General features: G+C 41.9%; 1 protein-coding gene across 2 annotated transcripts in view; it reads right to left on the reverse strand.

Annotated features, from left to right (window-relative positions):
• Nucleotides 1-13,422: 13,422 nt before the first annotated feature.
• The window catches only part of FOCAD (focadhesin), a 90,509-nt gene continuing 80,732 nt past the window's right edge, over nt 13,423-23,199 (reverse strand). For both annotated transcript variants that reach the window (XM_079329882.1, XM_079329883.1), the window contains exons 37-44: nt 23,017-23,132; nt 21,526-21,786; nt 20,818-20,907; nt 19,027-19,204; nt 17,557-17,654; nt 16,390-16,641; nt 15,188-15,263; nt 13,423-13,852 (exon numbers count right to left, since the gene is read on the reverse strand). In XM_079329882.1, the coding sequence (XP_079186008.1) occupies nt 13,779-13,852; nt 15,188-15,263; nt 16,390-16,641; nt 17,557-17,654; nt 19,027-19,204; nt 20,818-20,907; nt 21,526-21,786; nt 23,017-23,132 (1,145 nt within the window). In that variant the 3' untranslated portion in view covers nt 13,423-13,778. The remainder of the gene's footprint in view (nt 13,853-15,187; nt 15,264-16,389; nt 16,642-17,556; nt 17,655-19,026; nt 19,205-20,817; nt 20,908-21,525; nt 21,787-23,016; nt 23,133-23,199) is intronic.

Below are 23,199 nucleotides of genomic sequence, written 5' to 3' on the forward strand. Positions count from 1 at the left end.
AGGTTATATAAGGAAACAGTGAAACTAAACTAATGTGTTATGAAAGGTCACCTACTATAATTATTTAATACATGCGGCAGACAACGTGTGCAGACTACTTTGACCACTGAGTATTTGCAGACCATAAGCAACAAGATCACACACAGAATAGTATAATGTCAACCCTGGATTCGTTTTTTTCAAACCACTGCAAATTTGGAACTGAGTAGAGAAACACTTTGGGTTTCTGTCTGACTCAAACTAATTCAACTGTGAACAGTGTGAAGAATCATATAGAGCCACTGAGTAGGATGACAGTTTTGAGTAGCCAGAGTAGTCCACATGAAACCACTATATAACTTCCTAAAGTTGAAAAATGAACATTTTTTCCTTGGAAATTCAATCCAACATGCCAGAAACAGCTGGTTCCAGCCAGGTACAAAATTGAGCTGCTGAAGGACACTGCTGAGCCAGACAGCAAAGATGATGGCACGGCAGCTCTCTGAAAACTTAAGAACAGGTAAGAAATGTTATGCAACAGCTGCAAGAAAGAAGAGTAAAAAAAATGTAAGAGAAACCTCTGTAGACATCAAGGTCAATGGAGAAAGAGAGGAAGAGCTACTCTAGGTACTGCAGCAGATTCTCCTGTATGCCATGAAGAAGACCATGGTGGACTAGGTTATCCTGCAACCCATGGAGAAACACACCAGACAAGATACCCACATGGCAGCCAGTGAAGACCCCAGGCTGGATCAGGTGGCTGTGCCCTGAGGGAAGCTGCAGCCCATGGAGAGTCCACACAAGCAAAGCAGGAATATGGCCCATTAGGGCAACACTGAGTCAGCTTTTTCCTAGTGGATGTTTCCCATAGAAAGGACCTATGCTAGAGCAGTGCTTGAAGAGCTGCAGCTTGTGAGAAGAAATCATGAAGGACTATATCCCATGGGAGTACCCCATGCTGGAGCAGAGGAACAGTGTGAAGACAAGCAGCAGAGATTAAGGTTTATTACCTAAGTAAAACCCCCACACCCACCTTGCACTGCTTGGGGAGGTAGGAGGTAGAAAACACAGGAATGAAGGAGTAAAGTGAGCCTAGGAAGAAGGGAGGCATAGGGGAGGGGAATTTTAGTTTTGCCTTTTTTCTTTCCATCCTACTCTATTTTCAATTGGCAATAAATTTTTCTTCCACAAGTTTGAATCTGTTTTTCTGACAGTGAATAGTAAATGATCACTCTGCCTTTATCTTGACCCATGAACTTTCTCATCCTACTTTCTCCCTGTCCTGTTGAGGAGGAGGGAGGAGAATGAATGTCCTTTTGAAGAGATAGGGCTGAACAGACATCTGGAAGCCAGCTGAGGTCAAACCTATCACAGATTAAGCCATGTTTATTGTTTTATGTTAAAAAAAAGTTCCATATTGAGTCTTACAGCTTGGCGAAAGGCTGGCATGGGAAAAGGATTCTTTGAAATTCACTATTGACAGGACCCTCAAACATAAACTGCATAAAAAAGGCATAAAGCTCATGATAGAATGACTTCCCCACCTCTCCCTGGTACAGAGGTAACTTGGGGCAGGCAGTTGGGAGATTACAGTCAGCCTTCCATGTGTGTCCACAAAAGGCCACTGTAGCTTCAGCTCCAATGCCTTACCCAAGCTCCTGGAAAAGCTCTGAACTGACCAGGCAAAAAGATGTTTACAACAATGGCTTTTATGACAATGAGTTGTACTTCAATGATTATAGCCTGACGGGGATGGGATACACACTGTCTAAAAACAGCAAGAGAAGCTCTGTTAGCAGACAGAGCCAATTTGGTGAGATGGGCTTTAAACTGAATCTCTTGGCTGGGGTCCAGACTGGCAATGCTCATGCCCCTGCTTCCTCCTGGGGAGTGGGCCATGCCAACCAGAGCAAGCTTGGCTGCCTTACAATGAGAGTCCCAGGACTAACTACATCAGGGGTGTGCTTAGCTATGGGGAATCCTCTTACATCCTCCTAGGGAACCTGGATGCCTCCCTGAAGTGCCTGTCTGCAAGTGCTCAGGGCACAGGGAATAAACAAGAATTGGAATCTATGTGCGGTCACAGAGCCACTGCAATTTCAGACATGGTGGGATAGCTCACCACTGGAATGTTGTCATGGATTCCTGTGTAGTTTTTAGAAAGGACAGGTCAGCGAGGTGAGGTGGGTGAGGTAAAGTTGGTCTTTACATGAAGGACTTGAGAGCTTATGGATAAAAGAGACAGGCTAAAATGGGTGACACTATTGTGGGTCAAGGAAATTGATGAGGCTTTCTATGGGCAGCTGGAAGTAGCCTTGAGATCACAGGCCCTGGTCCTCCTCAGAGAATTCAACAGCCCTGATATTTGTTGGAGGCCCAACATGCCTCAGCACAGAGTCCAGGAAGTTCCTGCAGATACTGGAAGACAATTTGTCAATGCAAGTGGTGGAGGAACCAATGAAGAGAGGTGTGTTGCCCTCCAGAGGTCCATTCCCACTCCTATAATTCTGCAATTCTATGCATTTAAATCTTTGTATCCTGAGATACCAGCACTCCCAGATGTCTTTATGCAGGGCTGCTCTCCAGCCACTCCTCTACCCATTTAGACTTGTATCAGGCACTATTCTGCACCAGATGCAGAATCCATCATTTTGTTAAATTTCATGCCATTGATCATAGCCAAATGCTCATCTATCCACATCTTTCTGCATGATCTCTTGTCTCTCAAGAATCAATGGCAACTTTCAAATTCAGTATTATCAGCAAACATCCTAATGGTGCATTCAAGTCCTGCCTCCTGATCATGGATAAATACACTAAACTAAACTGGCCCTAGATTTGAATCCTGAGGAATACTGCAGATGAATGTTTGTCAGTCCCATGCACTACAACTCTTTGAGCTCTGCCCTTCTGCCCGTTCTTTAACCAGTGCACCATGGACCCAACTCACCACTGAACAGCTTGTTCACACAGATGTTGTATGGGACAGTATCAAAAGCCCCACTAGGTGGCTGGCTCTATCACAGAAGCATATCAAATTAGTCACTCAGTGCTTTCCCTTTGTGAACCCAAGTTGACTGTGCTTGATGGCTGTATTGTTCTTTAAATACCTTTCAATAGTATCCAGTATGATCTCCATAAATTTTCCCTGGTAATGAGGTTATAGTAACAGGCTTGTAGTTGCCTGTGTCTTTCCTCATGCCCTTCTGGTAAATTGAATTAACGTTGGCCAGTTTCTGGTCAGCAAGGATCTCCCCAGACTCCCAAGAGATAGCTCCTCCAGTGCTCTGGAATAAATCCTGTCAGGCCCCGTGGACTTACAAAGATTAAACTGATACAACTGCTCATCCACAGTTACAGTGTCCAGAAATGCAAAGTCACTGCTGCTGTATGTTCTCTGATAGGACAGGCCAGATCAATATCTATCAATGTTATTAATAACTGATGCAAAAGCATTGTAATGCCTCTGCCTTTTCTTCATCCTTTTTTCAGGTTGTCCTGGTTTGAAAGGACAGGTGTCTGCCAGTAAGGGCAGAAGTTTCCCTTTGGAATAGGGACTTTGGTTCCACTCCCCCCACAAGTATTATAATTGTTTGAATCAAGGACTCTGAGGCAGAGATAAGGGGGTGGGAATAACAGCTCTTTTACTAATATATCTAACTGTACAAGCAGAGAACAATAACAGTTAAAATTGCTAACAGAACGAAATAGATAACTCGGTGTCAGTCCCTTTAGATGCAAGCACGCTGTTTCTGTGCTTAGTCCACAGCCCGGATCTGCTGAAGGGCAGGCGGGAGCGGAGGCAGGAGGGAGGGGGGTGGGGTGGCAGCGGCCACGCCGATCTCGGTGGGAACGGGCTGGAGCGGCGGCTTCTCGCTCACTGTGTGTGTGCGGGTGATCAGCTGTGTCCGCAGAGGCAGGAGGCTGGAACGGGGCAGATGCAGGGCAGGTGATCACAGAGGGTCTGGCTCTCCTGTGCTCCGGCCGCGTGGGCTGACGATCCTGCGCGTCCTCCTCCCAGCTCGCCGAAAACACGAGTCCCCTCCTGGAAGCCTCAGAGGCCCCTCCGGGAGCCGTTCCCACCCACCCCTTTTGTCTGGACTCATCAGACACCCTGGGTGTAGCCCGGCCAGCTCCATTGGCATGATAATGGGAAAAATTCTTTCAATTGACACAGTAATAGAAAAAACACTCAACCCCCAACACAGGTGACTACCTTAATCAAGAATTGGTTGAATATTTTCCTTAGATCCCCTTTTGCTCTAAACATAATCAGAATTTCTTTTTTTGTTATCTGACCCAACACTGGCCAGTTTCAACTCTGAATTTTGGGCTTTTGTGTTATCTCTCTACACATGGGAACCGCAGTTCTGTAATCATCCTTTGAGACCTGACCTCTCTTACAGAGATCATACAATTTCTTCTCTGCATAAGTTCCAAGAGGAGTTCCCTGTTCAGCCAAAACCCAAAAAATTATAAACTCACAATTTAAACTCATTATTATTGTGGCCAAAACAGCCACCTAAAAATCTCATCTTCTCCTCTATTCACAAACAGCAAGTTGGGGATGTTGGTGGAGGGGGGAGTTGGGGGCACATCTTTCCTAGTTGTCTCAATGAACACTTTTGACAAGAAATTATCTTCAGCATGCTTCTGGAATTTCTCAGACTTCCTTGTCACAGTTGTCTGGCATTTCCACTGATGTCCATGAAATTTTCAATAAGAACCAGGGCTACTGGCCCAGATATTTCTCCTCATTGCCCACAGATTAAATAATCAGTGCTAGCATTTGGCTGAACAGCAGTAGACATCTGCTTTGTTTTCCATCTCCCTAATTCTCACTCAGAGGCTATTGACCACATTATCCCTAACTGCAAGGAATGTACAGTAAAAACTGTGCTTTCCAATGCAACTCTTTGCCTTGCCTGCCATGCCTATCCCTTCTGAACAGCCTATAGCCCTGCATGCGAACACTCCAATCATGGGACTCATTCTACAAAGTTTCAGTAATCCAAATGATATTATAACTTTGGGAGTTGACATGTGGTCCCAGTTAATCCTGTTTATTTCTTGTATCATGTGCATCAGTGTTCAAATATTGCAGATACTCTCCTAAACTCTCAGTGCTCTCTGCAGCTCTGTTAACATTGCAACCCTAAGGTCATGGTATGCCATTCCTTGGCATACATATTCTACTACACATCAACAGCAGTTCAATTAATTCAGATGTTTATGTATTGCTCCTCTATGCAAACATACATAGCAAGTAGGCATCACACAGCAATTCCCTTTGAAAAAGACAAAATTTAATCTGAATTAAAATGCTAATAAACATGCAAACTGAGATGATTAAAGGTATAAGTTAGATTGAAACAGTATCTTAGAGATGGAGCCATTAAAATGTAACATATTTGGCTTTGTTAAAGATTACTTAGAAGGGCACACAAATGGGAATGTCACAAACTGAGATGCAGACTTGCTGGCAAGGACTTTCAGTGAGTCCTTCTGCATATTCACCTTTAGACAGTGTTCAAGTTTGGGACAAATTTTAGGAAAAAGACCTCCAAAAGGTCCCCTCCCCCCCTTACAATTCCTTCCTTCACCAAGCTCGGAAAGAATTTTCTTCAGGGGAAAGTGGAAAAAACTTTTTTATTAACAAAATACAAAAAAACCACTTCCCAGCACAGACCCAGATTGAGATGAACTCGGCAGATCTTCGCCGGGAAGGGCAGCAGAGCTTCTTTGGCAGACTTCCAGAGGTGGTCTCCGAAGTTCAGATCCGTTTCCTCTGGAGCAAATCTTAGGGATGGGGGGGGGGGAAAGGGAGAGGGGCAGTTTAGGCAGCCGGGGGGGGGGGGGGAAAGCAGCTGAAGCAGCGGAGGGGAGGGGGGCAGGGGGGCAGCCGAAGCAGCAGCAAAAGCAGCAGCAGCGAGCAGCAGCAAAAGCAGTGGCAAAAAGCCCCAAAAGCTGAAAAAACACCCGGCTAGATAAAACAGCCCGGGGGAGGGGCCGGCAGCTCCATGGTGGGGGGTAGGGAGAGGAGCTAGTCAAAACATAACCCATAACATTCCACCCCTTATCCCATATTGTGATCATTGACACACGATTGGGATACACACTATGCACAAACTCTCTGACTTGCTCAAAACCTTCAAGACTTACACATCTCCTCCTTCTCACTTGCTCAGGCCTTTGTCACTTACACATTTCCTTCTATTCATAAAATCTGGCATACAATGGTAGTGGCACTCAACAATAATATTTGTGTACAACTTTATCCTATAATCAGATCTCCCTGAGGTACACAGCAGGTTGTTCCATCCTTCTGCATAATCCACCAAGTACATCCTGGTCTTTGAGCAAAGGCAATCCCACAAATGGGTTTGCCTGTACTCGAGGCAGGATGAATCCATACTGTCTTTCCCAGCAACCCTCTAACATGGGCCACTGGGACTTTGTCTCCGTCTACTACATTAAGGCACTCAGACTGGGCGGGACCTGCTCGGTTGGTGGAACCTCGAGTGTTAACTAACCAAGTGGCTTTTGCCAGGTGCTGCTCCCAGTTTTTTAGAGATCCCCCACCCAATGCCTTTAATGTGGTCTTCAACAATCCATTGTACCTCTCCACTTTACCTGCAGCTGGTGCATGGTAAGGGATATGGTACACCCACTCAATACCATGTTCCTTAGCCCAGGTGTTGACAAGCTTATTTTTGAAATGAGTCCCATTGTCTGACTCAATTCTCTCAGGGGTACCATGCCTCCAAAGGACCTGCTTTTCCAGGCCCAGGATGGTGTTGCGAGCAGTGGCATGGGACACAGGGTAGGTCTCCAACCATCCGGTGGTGGCTTCTACCATGGTCAGCACATAACGTTTTCCCTGGCGGGTCTGAGGCAGTGTGATGTAATCAATCTGCCAGGCCTCCCCATACTTGTATTTGGACCACCGTCCACCATACCAGAGGGGCTTCACCCGCTTGGCCTGCTTGATGGCAGCGCAAGTGTCACAGTCATGAATGACTTGGGTAATGCTGTCCATGGTAAGATCCACCCCTCGGTCTCGTGCCCACTTATAGGTGGCATCCCTACCCTGATGGCCTGAGGCATCATGGGCCCATCGAGCCAGGAACAACTCTCCCTTATGTTCCCAATCTAAGTCTATCTTTGAGACCTCTATCTGTGCAGCCTGATCTACCTGCTTGTTGTGCCTGTGTTCTTCATTAGCCCGACTCTTGGGAACATGGGCATCCACATGATGGACTTTCATGGGGAGCTTCTCTACCCGAGTGGCAATGTCTTTCCACTCATCAGCAGCCCAGATTGGTTTTCCTCTACGTTGCCAGTCAGCCTTTTTCCACCTTTCCAGCCAACCCCACAGAGCATTGGCTACCATCCACGAATCAGTGTAAAGGTAGAGCTTTGGCCATTTCTCTCTCTCAGCAATGTGCAAGGCCAGCTGAACAGCTTTGAGTTCAGCAAGTTGACTCGATCCACCTTCTCCTTCAGTAGCTTGTGCAACCTGTCGTGTGGGGCTCCATACGGCAGCTTTCCACTTCCGGTTCATCCCCACAATGCGGCAGGAACCGTCGGTGAAAAGGGCATAGCGTGTTTCATCTGCTGGTAGCTGGTTGTACGGTGGAGCTTCTTCAGCCCAGGTCACTTGCTTCTGCTCCTCCTCATCAGCGAGACCAAAATCTTCACCTTCTGGCCAGTTCGTGATTATCTCCAAAATCCCAGGGCGACTCGGGTTACCAATACGGGCGCGCTGCGTGATGAGGGCAATCCACTTGCTCCATGTGGCGTCAGTGGCATGGTGAGTAGAGGGAACCTTTCCTTTAAAGATCCACCCCAGCACTGGCAGTCGAGGTGACAGGAGAAGTTGTGCTTCTGTGCCAATCACCTCTGAGGCAGCTTGAACTCCTTCATAGGCAGCCAAGATTTCCTTCTCTGTGGGAGTGTAGTTGGCTTCGGACCCTCTGTAGCTTCTGCTCCAGAATCCCAGGGGTCGGCCTCGGGTCTCACCAGGCACCTTCTGCCACAGGCTCCAAGACAAACCATGGCTCCCAGCTGCTGAGTAAAGTATGTTCTTCACATCTGGTCCCCTCCTAACTGGGCCAAGGGCTACTGCATGGGCAATCTCCTGTTTAATCTGAGCAAAGGCTTGCTGCTGTTCAGGGCCCCAGTGGAAATCATTCTTCTTGCGGGTAATAAGGTAAAGAGGGCTCACAATCTGGCTGTACTCAGGAATGTGCATTCTCCAAAAACCGATGGCACCTAGAAAAGCTTGTGTCTCCTTCTTGTTAGTAGGTGGGGACATAGCTGTAATCTTGTTAATAACATCAGTAGGAATCTGACGCCGTCCATCTTGCCACTTCACTCCCAGGAACTGAATCTCCCGAGCAGGTCCTTTAACTTTACTCTTCTTGATGGCGAAGCCGGCTTCCAGGAGAATTTGAATAATTTTTTCTCCTTTCTCAAACACTTCCGCTGCTGTGTTTCTCCATACGATGATATCATCAATATATTGTAGATGTTCCGGAGCTTCACCCTTTTCCAGTGCAGTATGGATCAGTCCATGACAGATGGTAGGACTGTGCTTCCACCTCTGGGGTAGTCGGTTCCAGGTGTACTGCATGCCCCTCCAGGTGAAAGCAAACTGAGGCCTGCACTCTGATGCCAAAGGAATGGAGAAGAATGCATTTGCAATGTCAATGGTGGCATACCACCTTGCTGCCTTGGACTCCAGCTCGTACTGGAGTTCCAGCATGTCCGGTACAGCAGCGCTCAGTGGTGGAGTCACTTCATTCAATGCCCGATAGTCCACAGTCAGTCTCCATTCCCCATCAGATTTATGCACAGGCCAAATGGGGCTGTTGAAGGGTGAGTGAGTTTTACTAACCACCCCTTGGCTCTCCAGCTCTCGGATCATCTTATGAATAGGAATCACAGCATCTCGCGTTGTTCTGTACTGCCGGCGGTGTACTATTGAAGTGGTAATTGGCACTCGTTGTTCTTCTCCCTGCAGAAGTCCTACTGTAATTGGATTCTCAGATAGTCCAGGCAAGGTGTTCAATTGTCGAATACGCTCTGTCATCACAGTTGCAATTCCAAATGCCCATCTTAGTCCTTTTGGGTCCTTAAAATACCCACTCCGAAGGTAATCTATGCCCAAAATACATGGGGCCTCTGGACCAGTCACAATAAGATGTTTCTTCCAATCCTTTCCAGTTAAACTTACTTCCGCTTCCACCAGGGTGAAGTCCTGCGATCCACCTGTCACACCAGCAATTGAAACAGATTCTGCTCCCATGTGTCTTGATGGAAGTATCGTACACTGTGCACCTGTATCCACTAAAGCTTTATATTTCCGTGGTTTCAAAGTGCCAGGCCATCGAATCCACACAGTCCAAACAACACGATTTTCCCTCGCCTCACCCTGGCTAGAGGCAGGGCCCCTCTAAGCCTGTTTCTCCTTTCTGGGGCATACATCTTAGAAGTTCCCTCAAGAGGATCAGACATGTCATTATCAGTATCACGTTCAGCACTTTGGCTGCGAGAGACAGGAGCAGCTTTCCTTCTGGTGGAACTTCCTCTTTTTATCTTTCCTTCCTTCAAATCCCGCACTCGTTTTGCCAGAGCAGCCGTAGGCTTCCCATCCCATTTTCTCATGTTCTCTCCAGAATCTTGCAAGAAAAACCACAATTCAGCTCGGGGAGTGTACCTCCTCTCCCAACTGGGGGAACATCTGCGTTGGGTACCAGGGTTTCTAATCTGTACAGCTGAAATTTGGAGGAGGTCCTCCTTAATCTCCTCCCTGAGTTTCCGATGATTTTTCTCTATTTTATCTTCTAAGTCTCGCAAGCGTGTTTCCACAGCTGCAATTCTAGCATGAGTCGGGCCATGTACTGCATCCGCATATGCACGAAGCTTCTTTGCCATATCGAGTACTGTCTCATACACCTCATCTCTCCTCATTATCGCTAGGGCAGACGCATACTCAGGTGGCCCAAGCCGCACAAGTTTTCTCCACATCACCGGTGTGCATGGTACCAGGTCTGGATTTCTAGTTGTTACATCATCCGAAAAAATAATTTCTGCTACTGCCATTTCCCTGAGGCGTTGAACCCCCTGCTCTATGGTTTTCCATCGGGTCTGCTGCACATATAAGTCATCTGCACACAGATATCTTTGTGCCACGCTATCCAGGACCCGTGCCCAAAGGCTTTGAGGGTTAGCTCCCCTCATCAGAGACCCCAAATGTCTCGCCTCAGAGCCATCCAAAACCGTGGCCTCCCCTGCTGCATCCCAGAGACGAACCAGCCAGCTAATAATAGATTCATCAGGTCTCCGGGTGTAATCTTTTCTTAAACCACGAAGATCCTTCAGGGAAAGGGATTCATTATTAGTCTCTGCTCTTCCATTTGTTGTTTTAACTCCTGATTTTACATCAGGAGGTGTTGAAGGTCCCTCTCCAGCATCATCATCATCATCATCTTCCACTAGCCTATCAGTCTTCTTGGTGCATTTCCCACTTCTCGTACTAGTAGCCACAGCCATTGGTTGGGGCTTGTTCTCCAGTTTAGCTGCTGGGTTTTGGCCTAGGGGGTTGGCTGCAACTTAAGTCACTGGGATAGGGGATAATTTATCTCCCTGTTCCCTCTCCTCTGTCTCCTGCTCTATCGTGCCTAGCAGGGTACGATATGCATGTGCCAGGACCCAGCTCACTGCAATAATTCTTTTCTCTTTAGAACCATCCTGACACTTCCCCTTTAAGTACCTTGCAACCTCAATCAGATTTTGAATCTGTTCTGATGGGAATTCCCAAATTATGGGGTCAGAAAACTCCTTTAAAATCTGGCCCATTTTCTCCCATTTGCCATTCCACTCAAGATTCCTCCTGCCCAGCTTGACTTCCAAATCAGGAGTCCTCCCAGCCCCTTTAGAAATCTCGGCCTTAATTTTGTATAAACTGCAAATGGTGCAACAAAGACTTAACAAATTAACTGCCAAAAAGATAATGTCCTTAATATTCAGGGAGGTCTGAATATTTTCTAATACAGATGTAACTAATTCAGAGGAGAGGAAAGGAAATAAAGGCAGAAAATCCTCTTTTCCTGCTTCTCCTCTAAGAAATAACACAAGCCATGATTTATATATTCCTGAAGCCGATTCTAACATTCTTATAAATCTCTTATATGCCATTATCACCAAGCCTAGCCCGATGAGTATTTTGGTTAATACCCCTTTAATACTTCGTATTAAAGAGAGCACCGGAGCTATCTCTGGATAAGTAAACAAGCCCAACGACCACAACGGTATTAACACTTCAAAGAAACTTAATGACCACCCATACAGGCAGGCTCCCACAACAAAAGACATTCTGGATTCAATAGACATACCAATACCAACAGTTGAAAACAAAATATTATTAGAATAAAGTTTTTTCCACTTTTCTGGTTTCCCCGTACGGGCCACCAAAATAATTTGTCCAAGTTTGGGACAAATTTTAGGAAAAAGACCTCCAAAGGGTCCCCTTCCCCCTTACAATTCCTTCCTTCACCAAGCTCGGAAAGAATTTTCTTCAGGGGAAAGTGGAAAAAACTTTTTTATTAACAAAATACAAAAAAACCACTTCCCAGCACAGACCCAGATTGAGATGAACTCGGCAGATCTTCGCCGGGAAGGGCAGCAGAGCTTCTTTGGCAGACTTCCAGAGGTGGTCTCCGAAGTTCAGATCCGTTTCCTCTGGAGCCGGTGCAAATCTTAGGGATGAGGGGGGGGAAAGGGAGAGGGGCAGTTTAGGCAGCCGGGGGGGGGGGGGGGGAAAGCAGCTGAAGCAGCGGAGGGGAGGGGGGCAGGGGGGCAGCCGAAGCAGCAGCAAAAGCAGCAGCAGCGAGCAGCAGCGAAAGCAGCGGCAAAAAGCCCCAAAAGCTGAAAAAACACCCGGCTAGATAAAACAGCCCGGGGGAGGGGCCGGCAGCTCCATGGTGGGGGCTAGGGAGAGGAGCTAGTCAAAACATAACCCATAACAACAGTTTTCTCAGTATGGAGTTGGAAATGCAGCAGAAAACCTACCACAAATTATCCAATATTTTGGAAACGCAAACAAGTACTGCATTAATCGTCCACACACCCAATCAGTGAAGAAATGCTCAGTCTTCACACAGCACCCTTATTGCGTGAGAAAATCCCAATATTTTGGAAACGCAAACAAGTACTGCATTAATCGTCCACACACCCAATCAGTGAAGAAATGCTCAGTCTTCACACAGCACCCTTATTGCGTGAGAAAATCCTAGAGTCATGGAATCATAGAATATTCTGAGTTGGAAGGGGGCCACAAGGATCATCAAATTTCAGCTCCTGGACCTGCACAGGACAACCCAACAACCACACCATGTGCCTGAGAGCCCTGTCCCAATGCTTTTTGAACTCTGTCAGGATGGTGCTGTTACTTCCCTGGGGAGCTGTCCCAGTGCCCAACCACCCTCTGGGGGAAGAACTGTTTTCTAATGTCCAACCTAAACCTCCCCTGACACAACTTCAGGCCATTCCCTCAGGCTCTGTCACTGGTCACCACAGAGAAGAGATCAGTGCCTGGCCCTCCTCTTTCCCTCATGAGGAATTTGTAAATTGTGATGAGGTCTATCCTCCGTCTCCTCTTCTCCAGGGCAAACAGACCAAGTGACCAAGAAGTCAGAGGAGAATTTCTTTTACAGAGAAATGTTATCAGTCCTGAAAATAAGATAATTCCTCCAATGGGTGTGTTTTCTAGATACATGGAAAGATGATTTCCTTCAACCAGATAAAAAATCAACAACCCTTCTACAGTACTGTTTTGAAAGACACTAGGGAACAGTGCACAATTATATTCAGTTAATTTTTGTCTACCTCAGCAAGGAGGATTGCTAAACATAAAAGTGCTTTTAATATCTGTATTGGGAAGACAGCAAAGTGAAAAATTCTCTATTCCTTCAGAAAGAAAAATAATAAAAAAGGAATATATATAAATAAATAAATTTATATAAATAAATAAATAATGAATAAGGAATATAGCAGGGGCTAATATATTTAAGATAATAAATGTGGAAAAGAGTTGCTGTTTTGTCCCTTTTCCCTAGAGGCACAGAAGAACTCTCCTTATGTGCCAAGAAGTGTAAAGGAGTTACAAGTGGGAAGAAAATTGCAGCTGCCCTGGAGCTGCAGATACAAAAGCCATCAGGATCATAGACTCATTTCAGCGATCCTTACAAAGCCATTGCAAAATTGACATGCATACCTCCCTTTTCAGAAACCCTACTCACATTTTATAGTCACAATGTGTTGTCACTACTGCACAAGGATAATTTGTTACTGCTAAAGGAAGGATTAACAGTTAAAAAAAATGCTCATTCCAAGTCTGTTACACTAAAACATACTTCAGTAAATACACTATATACAAACAAATTTTACAAGTTTGTTTTATTTTCAGCCATTCCTTCAAAGCTTCCACAAATTAAAGGAAATTCCAGTCCAGCTTTTGAGGTTCCCAGATGTCATTGAAAGAACTTAATTGAAACTGAACATATATTTCTCATTTAGATTCAGCAAATTTGCAAAACAATAACACATCAGTTAAAGACAAAATACTGTTTTTCATAAGAATTTTTATGATGAAACAAAAGGGAAAAAAAACCCAAACTCAATTAAAAATCTTGTGATAGGAAACCTTTTGAAATACAGCTTCTTGATGCCTGAGTAATATTATTATGTTTTCAAGTATGGACTGTCTTCTTCATTGGATAAGATACAGTGTGCAGCTACCACCCATAAGCTTTAGTCCATACTGCTTTCTTCTTGAACTCTGCAAGAGACCTCAAGGCCAGAAGTGTAACTGTGAAGACAGGGACAAGTTACATTAAATTGTGCAGTCCAAAGGAAAAGATGCCTATCCTTCCTAGTAATTTTACTAACACAGGTTGGTTAGTTCTCCTTTTACTGGCTCTTTCCATAATTCTTTCATTTGTGGCGATGTGCTAGCCCCTTCCTCTGCTTTGTGGCATGTCTGCTACTGAAATTATACCACACCATCTTCTAATCAGTCTAATTATCACTTAGGCACACAGATCAACCAACATTGCAAAAAGTTCATATTCAACAAGCAATGATGCAAGCCAGGACTTAGGAGGCACTGGGAATAACAGAAGCACAAAGTCTTAAGTCCTCTGTGCAATTCACTGATTGCAAATGAAATTCACTGATTCTTTAATTCAGTTTGAAAGGATCATGTGACAAAATCCAGTAACCTAGTCAGTCTAGTTATTCATGTTCTAGTATGTAAAATGAAAAGAACAATTGGAAGCTCAAGGGGAACAGTGACTTATCTCTGTGAGGGCATACTTCAAATATATGTGAAGATCAGAACTCTTTGATATACAGAGGAGGTTCTCCAACAGCTTCTGCAGGTGCAAATTAGCAGACATTATAGGGGCATTTACCCGAGTGACTGAAGCCTGCAGCCATCAAAAAAAGGCTAATTATACTAAAAATGCAAATAACTTATAATTGGATTTCAAGAAGCCTTGTTCAGGCCTAACAGATCAGATGGTCCAAAGGAAGTGCATTATGTTAATGGAAAGAAGCACAAGTGCACTTTCTTCATTCAAAAATATTTGTGATGTCCTCTTAAAAATTACTTGCAAAGACCCTACATATGTAAGTCAGCAATGGGATGCATAGTAGGGCTACAACTCCTACCACAGTTCAACATACTGTATACTTTCCATCTTTCTTTTAATGTATCTTTTCAGCAACCTTCATTTCTCTTTCCTTTTTTCTCAGACTCTTTTACTAGGCTGTCCTAGTTCACCTTCTATCCCTTCCACACAGTGCAGTCTTTACTTGCACCTAAGTTATATGATTTGTATTCTACTACTGGAGCATTTCCCAATAGTATGTTGCATCTTATTTTTAAGGTAACTTCAAAAACAACAGACAGATCTATCAATGAAACAAGCTTGTGCACAGGTGTACCTCTAGGTCCTTTGGGCCCCAAGTGCTACATCATAAGCATCAGCAGATGAGACAGCAAATGTAAGGTGTTACAGAAAGAATGTCAACTTATCTGTGACCATTACCTCTAAGACAAAATCTCACTCCTTATAACAACTGCATTTTGATCTGTACTGATAGTTATGGAAAAATAAGGACCCAATTAAAAATATATTACCTTTTAGTAGGTCCATGGAAGAGTTTGATAACGCTTCCTTAGGACATTCCATCATATGGATCAGCCAGTCAATGAACTGAAGATTGAAAAATGAAAAAAAATCTGAATTAAAAGAGAATCAGAACATGACGAATTATTTTCAGTTTGACAGACAACATTAGATTTCTGCTAAATTCAGTTATCTAATCAGAGGCAGTGGCCAATGAAGCTTCTGGGCAAAGTAAACAAAACACCCTAGAGTACATCTCCCTGTCAATGCAATTCTTCCCACAGCTGGATCTGAAACTCCCTTTGTTCCTTCTCATTATCTCAGCAATAATTCTTTGTAAGAAAAAGGCACACTGAATAGCTTCCCTCCATCTTGCCTGTTCATACCTTTAACCTATTAATATAATTCTTTCTTATCAGTCTCTTGTCCAAACGTTTTACTGCAAATCCTTCAGAACTCTTATTGCCTTTGTTCCTCTTTTGACCTCTCTCTTTTTTTTCTGGCAGTGCAGGGTGCCTGGATGACAATATGGTGCTTAAAGTCATAAGGATGATTTTCAGGGCAAGGCCTCACATTCTTCCTTAAAACCTAATTAGGCTCTTGCATACTAACAGCTCACCCCTGCATTCCTCCCACATTCTGAATTCTGACTTCAATGGTAACTTTCAGCACAGAAGCATGTTCAGAGAAACCATCCACAACAGATTCCAGTTTGCACAAAACAGCTAACTATTAATCTGTAGATTAATAGCAGTACTTCCACATATAGCAACTACATGCATGGCACAGTATGTTTGCCAAATTAGGCACAATTTTCCACATTTAGTTTCAACTCATACTTCAAAATAAATGATACACACTGCAGACTGTACAGAAGATCTTTGATGTCTCTGAGTTTACAATGTGGTATGTCCAACTGCAGAGCATCCTTCTTTCAGTGTTTAAAATACTGACTTGCTACCAGCAGCTCCCAACTCTCTTCTCCCTTATTTTCTTAACAGTTTGACTCCCAGCTTTGGAATTTTATACTTTTTTTGTAACTCTCAAATTTTACTTGAGAAACTACTTTCATATCTGATTAAAAATAAAGTGAGATCACAACTGAGATGCAGTAAAATACAGAGGAAATAACTGCTCTATCTAAGATCAAAGCTGACTACTAAAAATGGGATGCTTTCTAATGTAAAGTGCTTATCACTAGATGCAATTTTACCTTCTGTGTTTGTTCTTTCCATGGTTCTTTAGCCAGCAAAAGGGAAAGGCTATTTGGAAGGAGAGTGAGAGTCTCTTGCACAGCAAACTTGTCAGTGGGGTGCTTGCCAATGTGTTCCTCAGGTAATTCTGGTGATACCATGTGGTGTTTCCACACTGACCACTCAGCACTGAGGCCAAGCAGTAATGGTGCACCATGATCAGCCCAGGCCAATACAGAAGCTGCAAACAGCCACATGAGGAAATCTATGCTCTAAGCAGGAAAAAGGCAAAACCACACTTTATTAAATGAATAATACAGAAGAAAAAAAAAAATTAAAAATTCCACAAAAAAAAAAACCCCAAACCCCTTCTCCCCCACAAAAACAAAAACAAAAACCAAACTAATCCAAAAAAGAAACCAACCAAAAACCCAAGACCAAAACTCAGATGGTGACTTGCTCTTAAAAACAATAATCTAAAAATTCAGGTAAAATTCAAAATGCAAGAACTAAAAAGTTCTTAATATCCTTCTATGCTTTGAAGAGCACAAGATTCTTTTCTAAATTCAAACTAAAAATATTTACAGAAAGAGAAGTAAAAATCACACTCTTCTAATCTTTTAGATTAAAACTGATCCATAATTCATTTAAAATATGGAAATCACTTTTTCACAGCAACCTGACTGATGAGGGAAATCAGAGATGGTCACCTTTGTGTTGCTATGGTTGAGAAATGATTGAGAAATATTGCAGCAATGTAATGAATGCCTTTCTGATCTAAGCAGCAGCTTATTTCATGTTCTCAAACAGAAGACCTAAACATCTCAACATTATTTCTCTAAAACAGGCCGTCTCAGAATCAGAAGCTACACAGTTCTTACCTGCTTAGACAGTTCTACTAGCAAATTCAAAATTTTCCATCAATTGTTCTAAATTCAGTAAATTTGAACTAATTATTTCCTTTAGGTCCTATCATAACTTAAATAAATGTTATTTTCAAGGTTATTTTAAAGTAAGAGTTTTAAATACAAATTGATTCACAAAAATTTTGAAAATTTTCTCTGTGGTAGTCACAGAGGATCAATCTTCTAAAATACAAAAGCATGGGGAATAATACTTATTACTGAGGAAAAATGTGGAATACACTAGAACCTCCTTCTTGCTGCAAATAATTTTCACAGCATTACCTCTTTTAGATCAACATTTTGTAAGGGTATTGATTTGTTTGCTACATTTCTGATGTAGCCCATCAGGTCTAACAGCCAGTCCATTCTTTTCAGAACTCCTAGAAAAAAGAATAAGAACACTGACTCATGTCAAACACTAGAATGCACTGCTTTTCATTAAAAAGCAAGCACACAAAATTACTATACAAGAAAGTACCAATTGTAGAATAACAAAGATCACCAACACTACTATCACATTTGGTTAATTCTGCCACTGACAGAAGACACACAGGCCCTTGAATAGTATGGAAACTCTGCTTATAATGTAGGCAACACACTGAACATACAGAAAAAAAAAAAAGACTGAGGATTATTTGACATAATGGCAGCCTGCAGGACCCAGTAATCAATGATATAACTGCTACAGAATCCTAAATCCTTCCTCAATGTGCAAAGTACTGTGAAAATGGTCCTACAGTGTTGGGAGGGTCAGTAAAATATGGTCAAGGCATGCAAATAAAATCAGTCCTCAATTCAGCTCAAGAATGGAAGACATTTTATTGGTTCAGGTTCAGCTATCCATAATCTATTCTACCTCCTATAAACTAATATCCATGTTCACCACCAAGACCACATTACATTACACCATACATTATTACGTCCATGTAATCTTTACAAGTGCCCCCTTTCATGCTGTCCCCTCTTTTACCCAAAGAATCCTCACTTCACTCAATTAAAGCTCACTAGTCTTTGAAGTTCTTCAAACACAGCTGGCAGCTAAGGCATCTGGCAATATAATGCTTTGAAGTTGTTCAGTGAACACAGGCAGACAAAAACATTTCTGCCATGAAAATGAGACCTCATTCTTGTACCTTTCTGTTCTTGTTTCTTCCTTATTTATCTTCCTGTGTGATTCTCCTACTTGTCTTGTATCAGCCCCTATGCTTTGTCAGACCCATAGCTGAGCCAGCCCAAACCATTAACCCTATGACTATCTGGTATAGTGATGAAGAGGAAGAAATCGAAATTTATTTCCTGTGTTAAATCAGTGCAAGGAAAGAAAGTTATCTCTGTAGTTCAACCACTCTCATGGGAACATCCCACCACCTCCTGTGTCACACACCAGTAAGTCAGATTTTAGGTCAGGAGGTTGCACTATTAAGAGGTCTCTCTTATGCACTATGTACATTTGTAACACTACCCTGAGTGAGAGACACAGATCTAGTTAAAAGTCTGGTCTGTAAACCACACTGATGAGACAAATGACTTGTACCTAAACCACAGAAAAAGAAGTAACTGGAGAAAAACATAAAAGCAAAATTTTATACAAGTATTTGAATAATATAAGAATTCTGAAGACAGTAGTTTATAATATGGAAAAACTTGGAAACACTTTCATTAAACCATCTTAAAATTATTTTAAAGGAATCAGTGTAGATTCATAAATATCTGTTAACCTCACTGTTGATTTTTCTTTAAGCCTAATCTTACCTGTATTTTCATGTCGCACAATACGAGCATGATAGAAACTATGCAAGAACATCCATAAAATATTTTCTTTCTGGTGATATCCTGCCACAATTTCAATCATGGCACTCAAGTTCGTCAGAGGCAATCGGCCTTGAGAAACTAAATACAATTTCATGAACGTGGCCTTCTCTATATTGTTCTGCAAATGCAACAAAAAACATGTTAAATTGAAAGATACATTTCTTGTGGGAACAGTAAATTTTGTATTCCTCTTTATAAAAATATAATAAACTCTTTGAATAACTAGTAAGCTTAGTTTTCCTCAAGACATGTTATTAAGCAGAAGACTGTACATATTACTTGAACTTTACAAAGTAGAACTCAATACAGCTTATTTTCATACTGCTTTAAATTTTACATTCTCCTTTGAAATGGAATGAACCAGCTTAACAATTCCGGACACTCAAATCTTCTTGCAAAACAGACACGTTGTAGTCACAAAAAGAGGTTTTCTTAAATAATGTTTTCAGTGTGAAAAAAGAACTGAAAAATATAAGGAAATGACACTTTAGCTTCCAAAACCTATTTGAATGTTTGATGCGCTAGTGAATCTGATAGCAAACAGAACAGGGGGCTTTACGTCACAGATGTTTGTTTTTAAAAGCTTGATCTGAAAGCATCAAGTTCTTCCACACAGGTCATTTCCTTAGCATTTTAGCTGCTAAGAATTCCATTGCTAATTGATTCCACTGGTGAACTACAAGATGAAAGCTTTTTTATTCCATTATCATCCTCAGTCATCTTGTCCACCAGGAAACGTTCTGAGTATGAATGTAAATACAGAACATGAAGTCAAGAATGAAAGGTTTTTCAGTCAATTATTTCACATTTTCAACAGAAGCACAGATCCACCAGTTCAAGGACAGCTAGTCACCAGGATGCATTTATAGTCCAATTTCAAGCGGGTGGGTATATTAACCAAAAAAGACTACAGTCTGCTGTTTGCATCATTGGTCTGAGATTTAGAAGATAAACCACTCTGGTTCACATCTGTGATGGGTTTAGCACTGGCCAATTGCCAATGCACCCACTAGAATTATTTACATATTTCCAGTCAGGCTCACATCAGCTTCCACCAAAGTAAAATCCTGTGATCCCTCTGTTATGCCAACAATAGAAATAGATTCTGCCCACACACATTTTGATGGTAATAACGTTCAAAACCAGCACAATACTACTCCAGTTCTGCTAATGGAAGTAATTCCCAGAATCACAGAATCAGTTAAGTCGGAAAAGACCTATGAGATTATCAAGTCCAACATAGGATATACTATGTGAACTGGACCTGGCACTGAGTGCCACATCCAGTCTTTCCTTAAACATCTCAAACGACAATGTCCCCACCATCTCCCTGGTGCGATATTCTCATTCTGAGGTCTAATCATGCTTTCTGTGAAGAAATTCTTCCTAATGTCCAGCCTAAACCTCTCCTGGCGCAGCTTAAGACTGTGTCTTCTTGTTCTGTCTGGGACTGGTAGCCTGAGAGAAGAGACCAACCCCTACTTGACCAAGTTAGTTAAGACACTCTGGTTCAAACCTCCCAAGTGAAATCACATGAAACTTTGGGATATGGATTCTTATTGTTTCTCTCTACTGCCAGCAGATTAGATCCAGGACACTCTTACCTACATGTCAGATAAAACAATTAAATGCTCTCAATGAAATAAAATACAGTCTGGTGACCATAAAAAAGACAAGATTGCTTGTTTCACATGATCTGGTGATAGAAGAGCAGAATTAAAATGCAATTACCTTGGAGATCTGGACAATGCGATTGATCTCTGAATCAGCCATTTCTGAAATACATCTTGCTACGTCGATATACATCTCCAGTTCACCTCTCTGCAAACAAAAAAATAAATGCATGTCTAAATGTCTATATCTGGCTTTCTTCATCAAAATTGGTGAGTTTAGGAACTTGTTAACGGTAATGATGAATTAATTAATCTATCCTCTAGCTTCACTTAATCTATTTTAGAAATTCTTTATTTGCTGTGGAATTCAATGTACATCAATCTACAAAAATAATGGTATTAGAATACTTTCAAAGAGCTTATTTTATTTTTAATGCAAAGTGCCACTCTTTCAAAGTATTTTCTGTAGCTAATAGTTTCTTTCAATCACTGTGAGAAGTTGAATCTTCTGAGGGATAAAGAAAGCCTTCTCATTGTTCACTTCCTCCCTTTCAATAACATTTATTTCAGTACTACTACTGTATTTTTCCATTACTGAATCACTTGAGAGAGGAGTGCACATTAGATTGATTTCACAATGTCATATTCTAAAACAACCAGAAGTAATTTAAATTGAAATTATGCTGCTATTTTAACTATTATCATTAAAAGTTGTACATCTAATTCAAATTTTGAATGTGATCCATCACTGCAAAAAGACGGGACTTACCATCATTAAAAAAACCACCTACCTACACTGCTCATACACCTCATACATACTCCTTACCTGAACCTCACTTGGAAGAAGCTCATATATTTTCTCCACAGCCTGACACAAAAAGTTCCAGCAAAACTGAGCAGGATTGGGAAGTTTCATTGCCTGGAGAAGCCCCTGTAGAACACACTGGCAAGTTTCTGGGCTTTTTGTGCGGTTCTTCTCTTCAAATTGTTTTATCAGAAGCACTTCGGTAAAAGACTGCAGTTTGTCTTCTGCAACGTGTTGCATCCACAGGGACAGGGACATGAAAAGGTATTTCTGAGTTTTCATCTGGAAAGGAAAAAAATTTGCTCAGTTTCAAATTCTAGCTTTTCACTGACCTTGAACTATTGTTGGATAAAATTATAAGAAGAGTGGCTTTATAAAACCTTATAAAATATTTTAAAATATTTCTTAGTTATTTCCTTCTTCCCTTTTATGATGAATTTTTAAAATTAAAAACAGTTCAAATATGTCAATATTCAGTTTTCATTAAAGACTGAAGAACTTACTTTTAAAGAATCCTAGACATCGCATCTCCATACAGACAGAGCAATTTTAATACAAGTTGCCTACTACATTCCTACATAAAGCATACAGACTGTCCAGACAGTCAAGGACAGAAGTATGATAGCCAAAGAACCATTAATGTTGCTAGCTAGTGAAGAAGAATGAATAACCTCTACAAAATGCAGAGCTTACATACTCTCTAGATCACCTTATTTTGTGACCTCAAATTCCCACTGCAGTTGGATAAGTGGTAGTCAGAAATAAAATCTTTTTTGGTACCTTACCAATTATGTTCCTTAAAACTGACAGCAAATGTTTGCATATCTAAAACTAATGAATTAAAACAAAAAACACTCCTTGAAGAGATCACAGAAACCAACAATTTTCTGAGAATTGTCATGAATCTGCTCCTGAATTTGTATAAGATGAAAGAAATTTGCAGTCAAGTGTTCTGTGGGATTCAGGAAGTTTTATATACTGTACTATGGAATCCACATTTTAATTCCAGAAGAACAGAACAGCAGTGAAGGATAAGACCATATTTGATTATACTGTAGGTTAGTGTGTTGAATATGTAGAAAATTAAGGTAAGGTTCTCAAGGCACAGCTTTTTTTACTAGTTAGATCAAGAGACCTTGCTAGAAAAAGCAGGTAAGCTTTTGGACAGATTAGGATAGACCCTTTTTTTTAAGACTATCAGCTGGTATAATAAAATACACTTTAAAATACACACCATGATTTATGTCTCCAGGTTATCAGCACTACAGCATGAAACAAGAGAGGAAAAAGGTCTTAATCAGTAAAGTAAAATCAGTGTAGAAGATCTTAAGTCTGCCTTGAATTTCAAGGCCCCAGAATAACCTTGCTCTTACTATAAATACTGACTAAATGGTATTTCTGAAGAATTCTGAAGCCAGTAATCCTTTTCTGATGAGACAGCCTAAACATTGTCACGGAGAAATTTTATATGAAAGAGGTGCTGAGCTCCCACAAGTTTTCTGACATACGTACACTGAGACTGTAGATAAGGGGAGGTGCCATCCACATCCCTAAAAGCACTGCTGCATTTTGAGATGACTGGGCCTGAGTCACAGCCAGTTGAAGGCAGAGATGTTTCACCTCATGACCTAAAACAGAAGAAAACAAGCTAAATTACAAAGAAATTATTTCCCCTTCAAATTTGTTCTCAACTTA

Source organism: Erithacus rubecula, assembly GCF_903797595.1.
Source record: "Erithacus rubecula genome assembly, chromosome: Z".
Lineage (NCBI taxonomy): Eukaryota > Metazoa > Chordata > Aves > Passeriformes > Muscicapidae > Erithacus > Erithacus rubecula.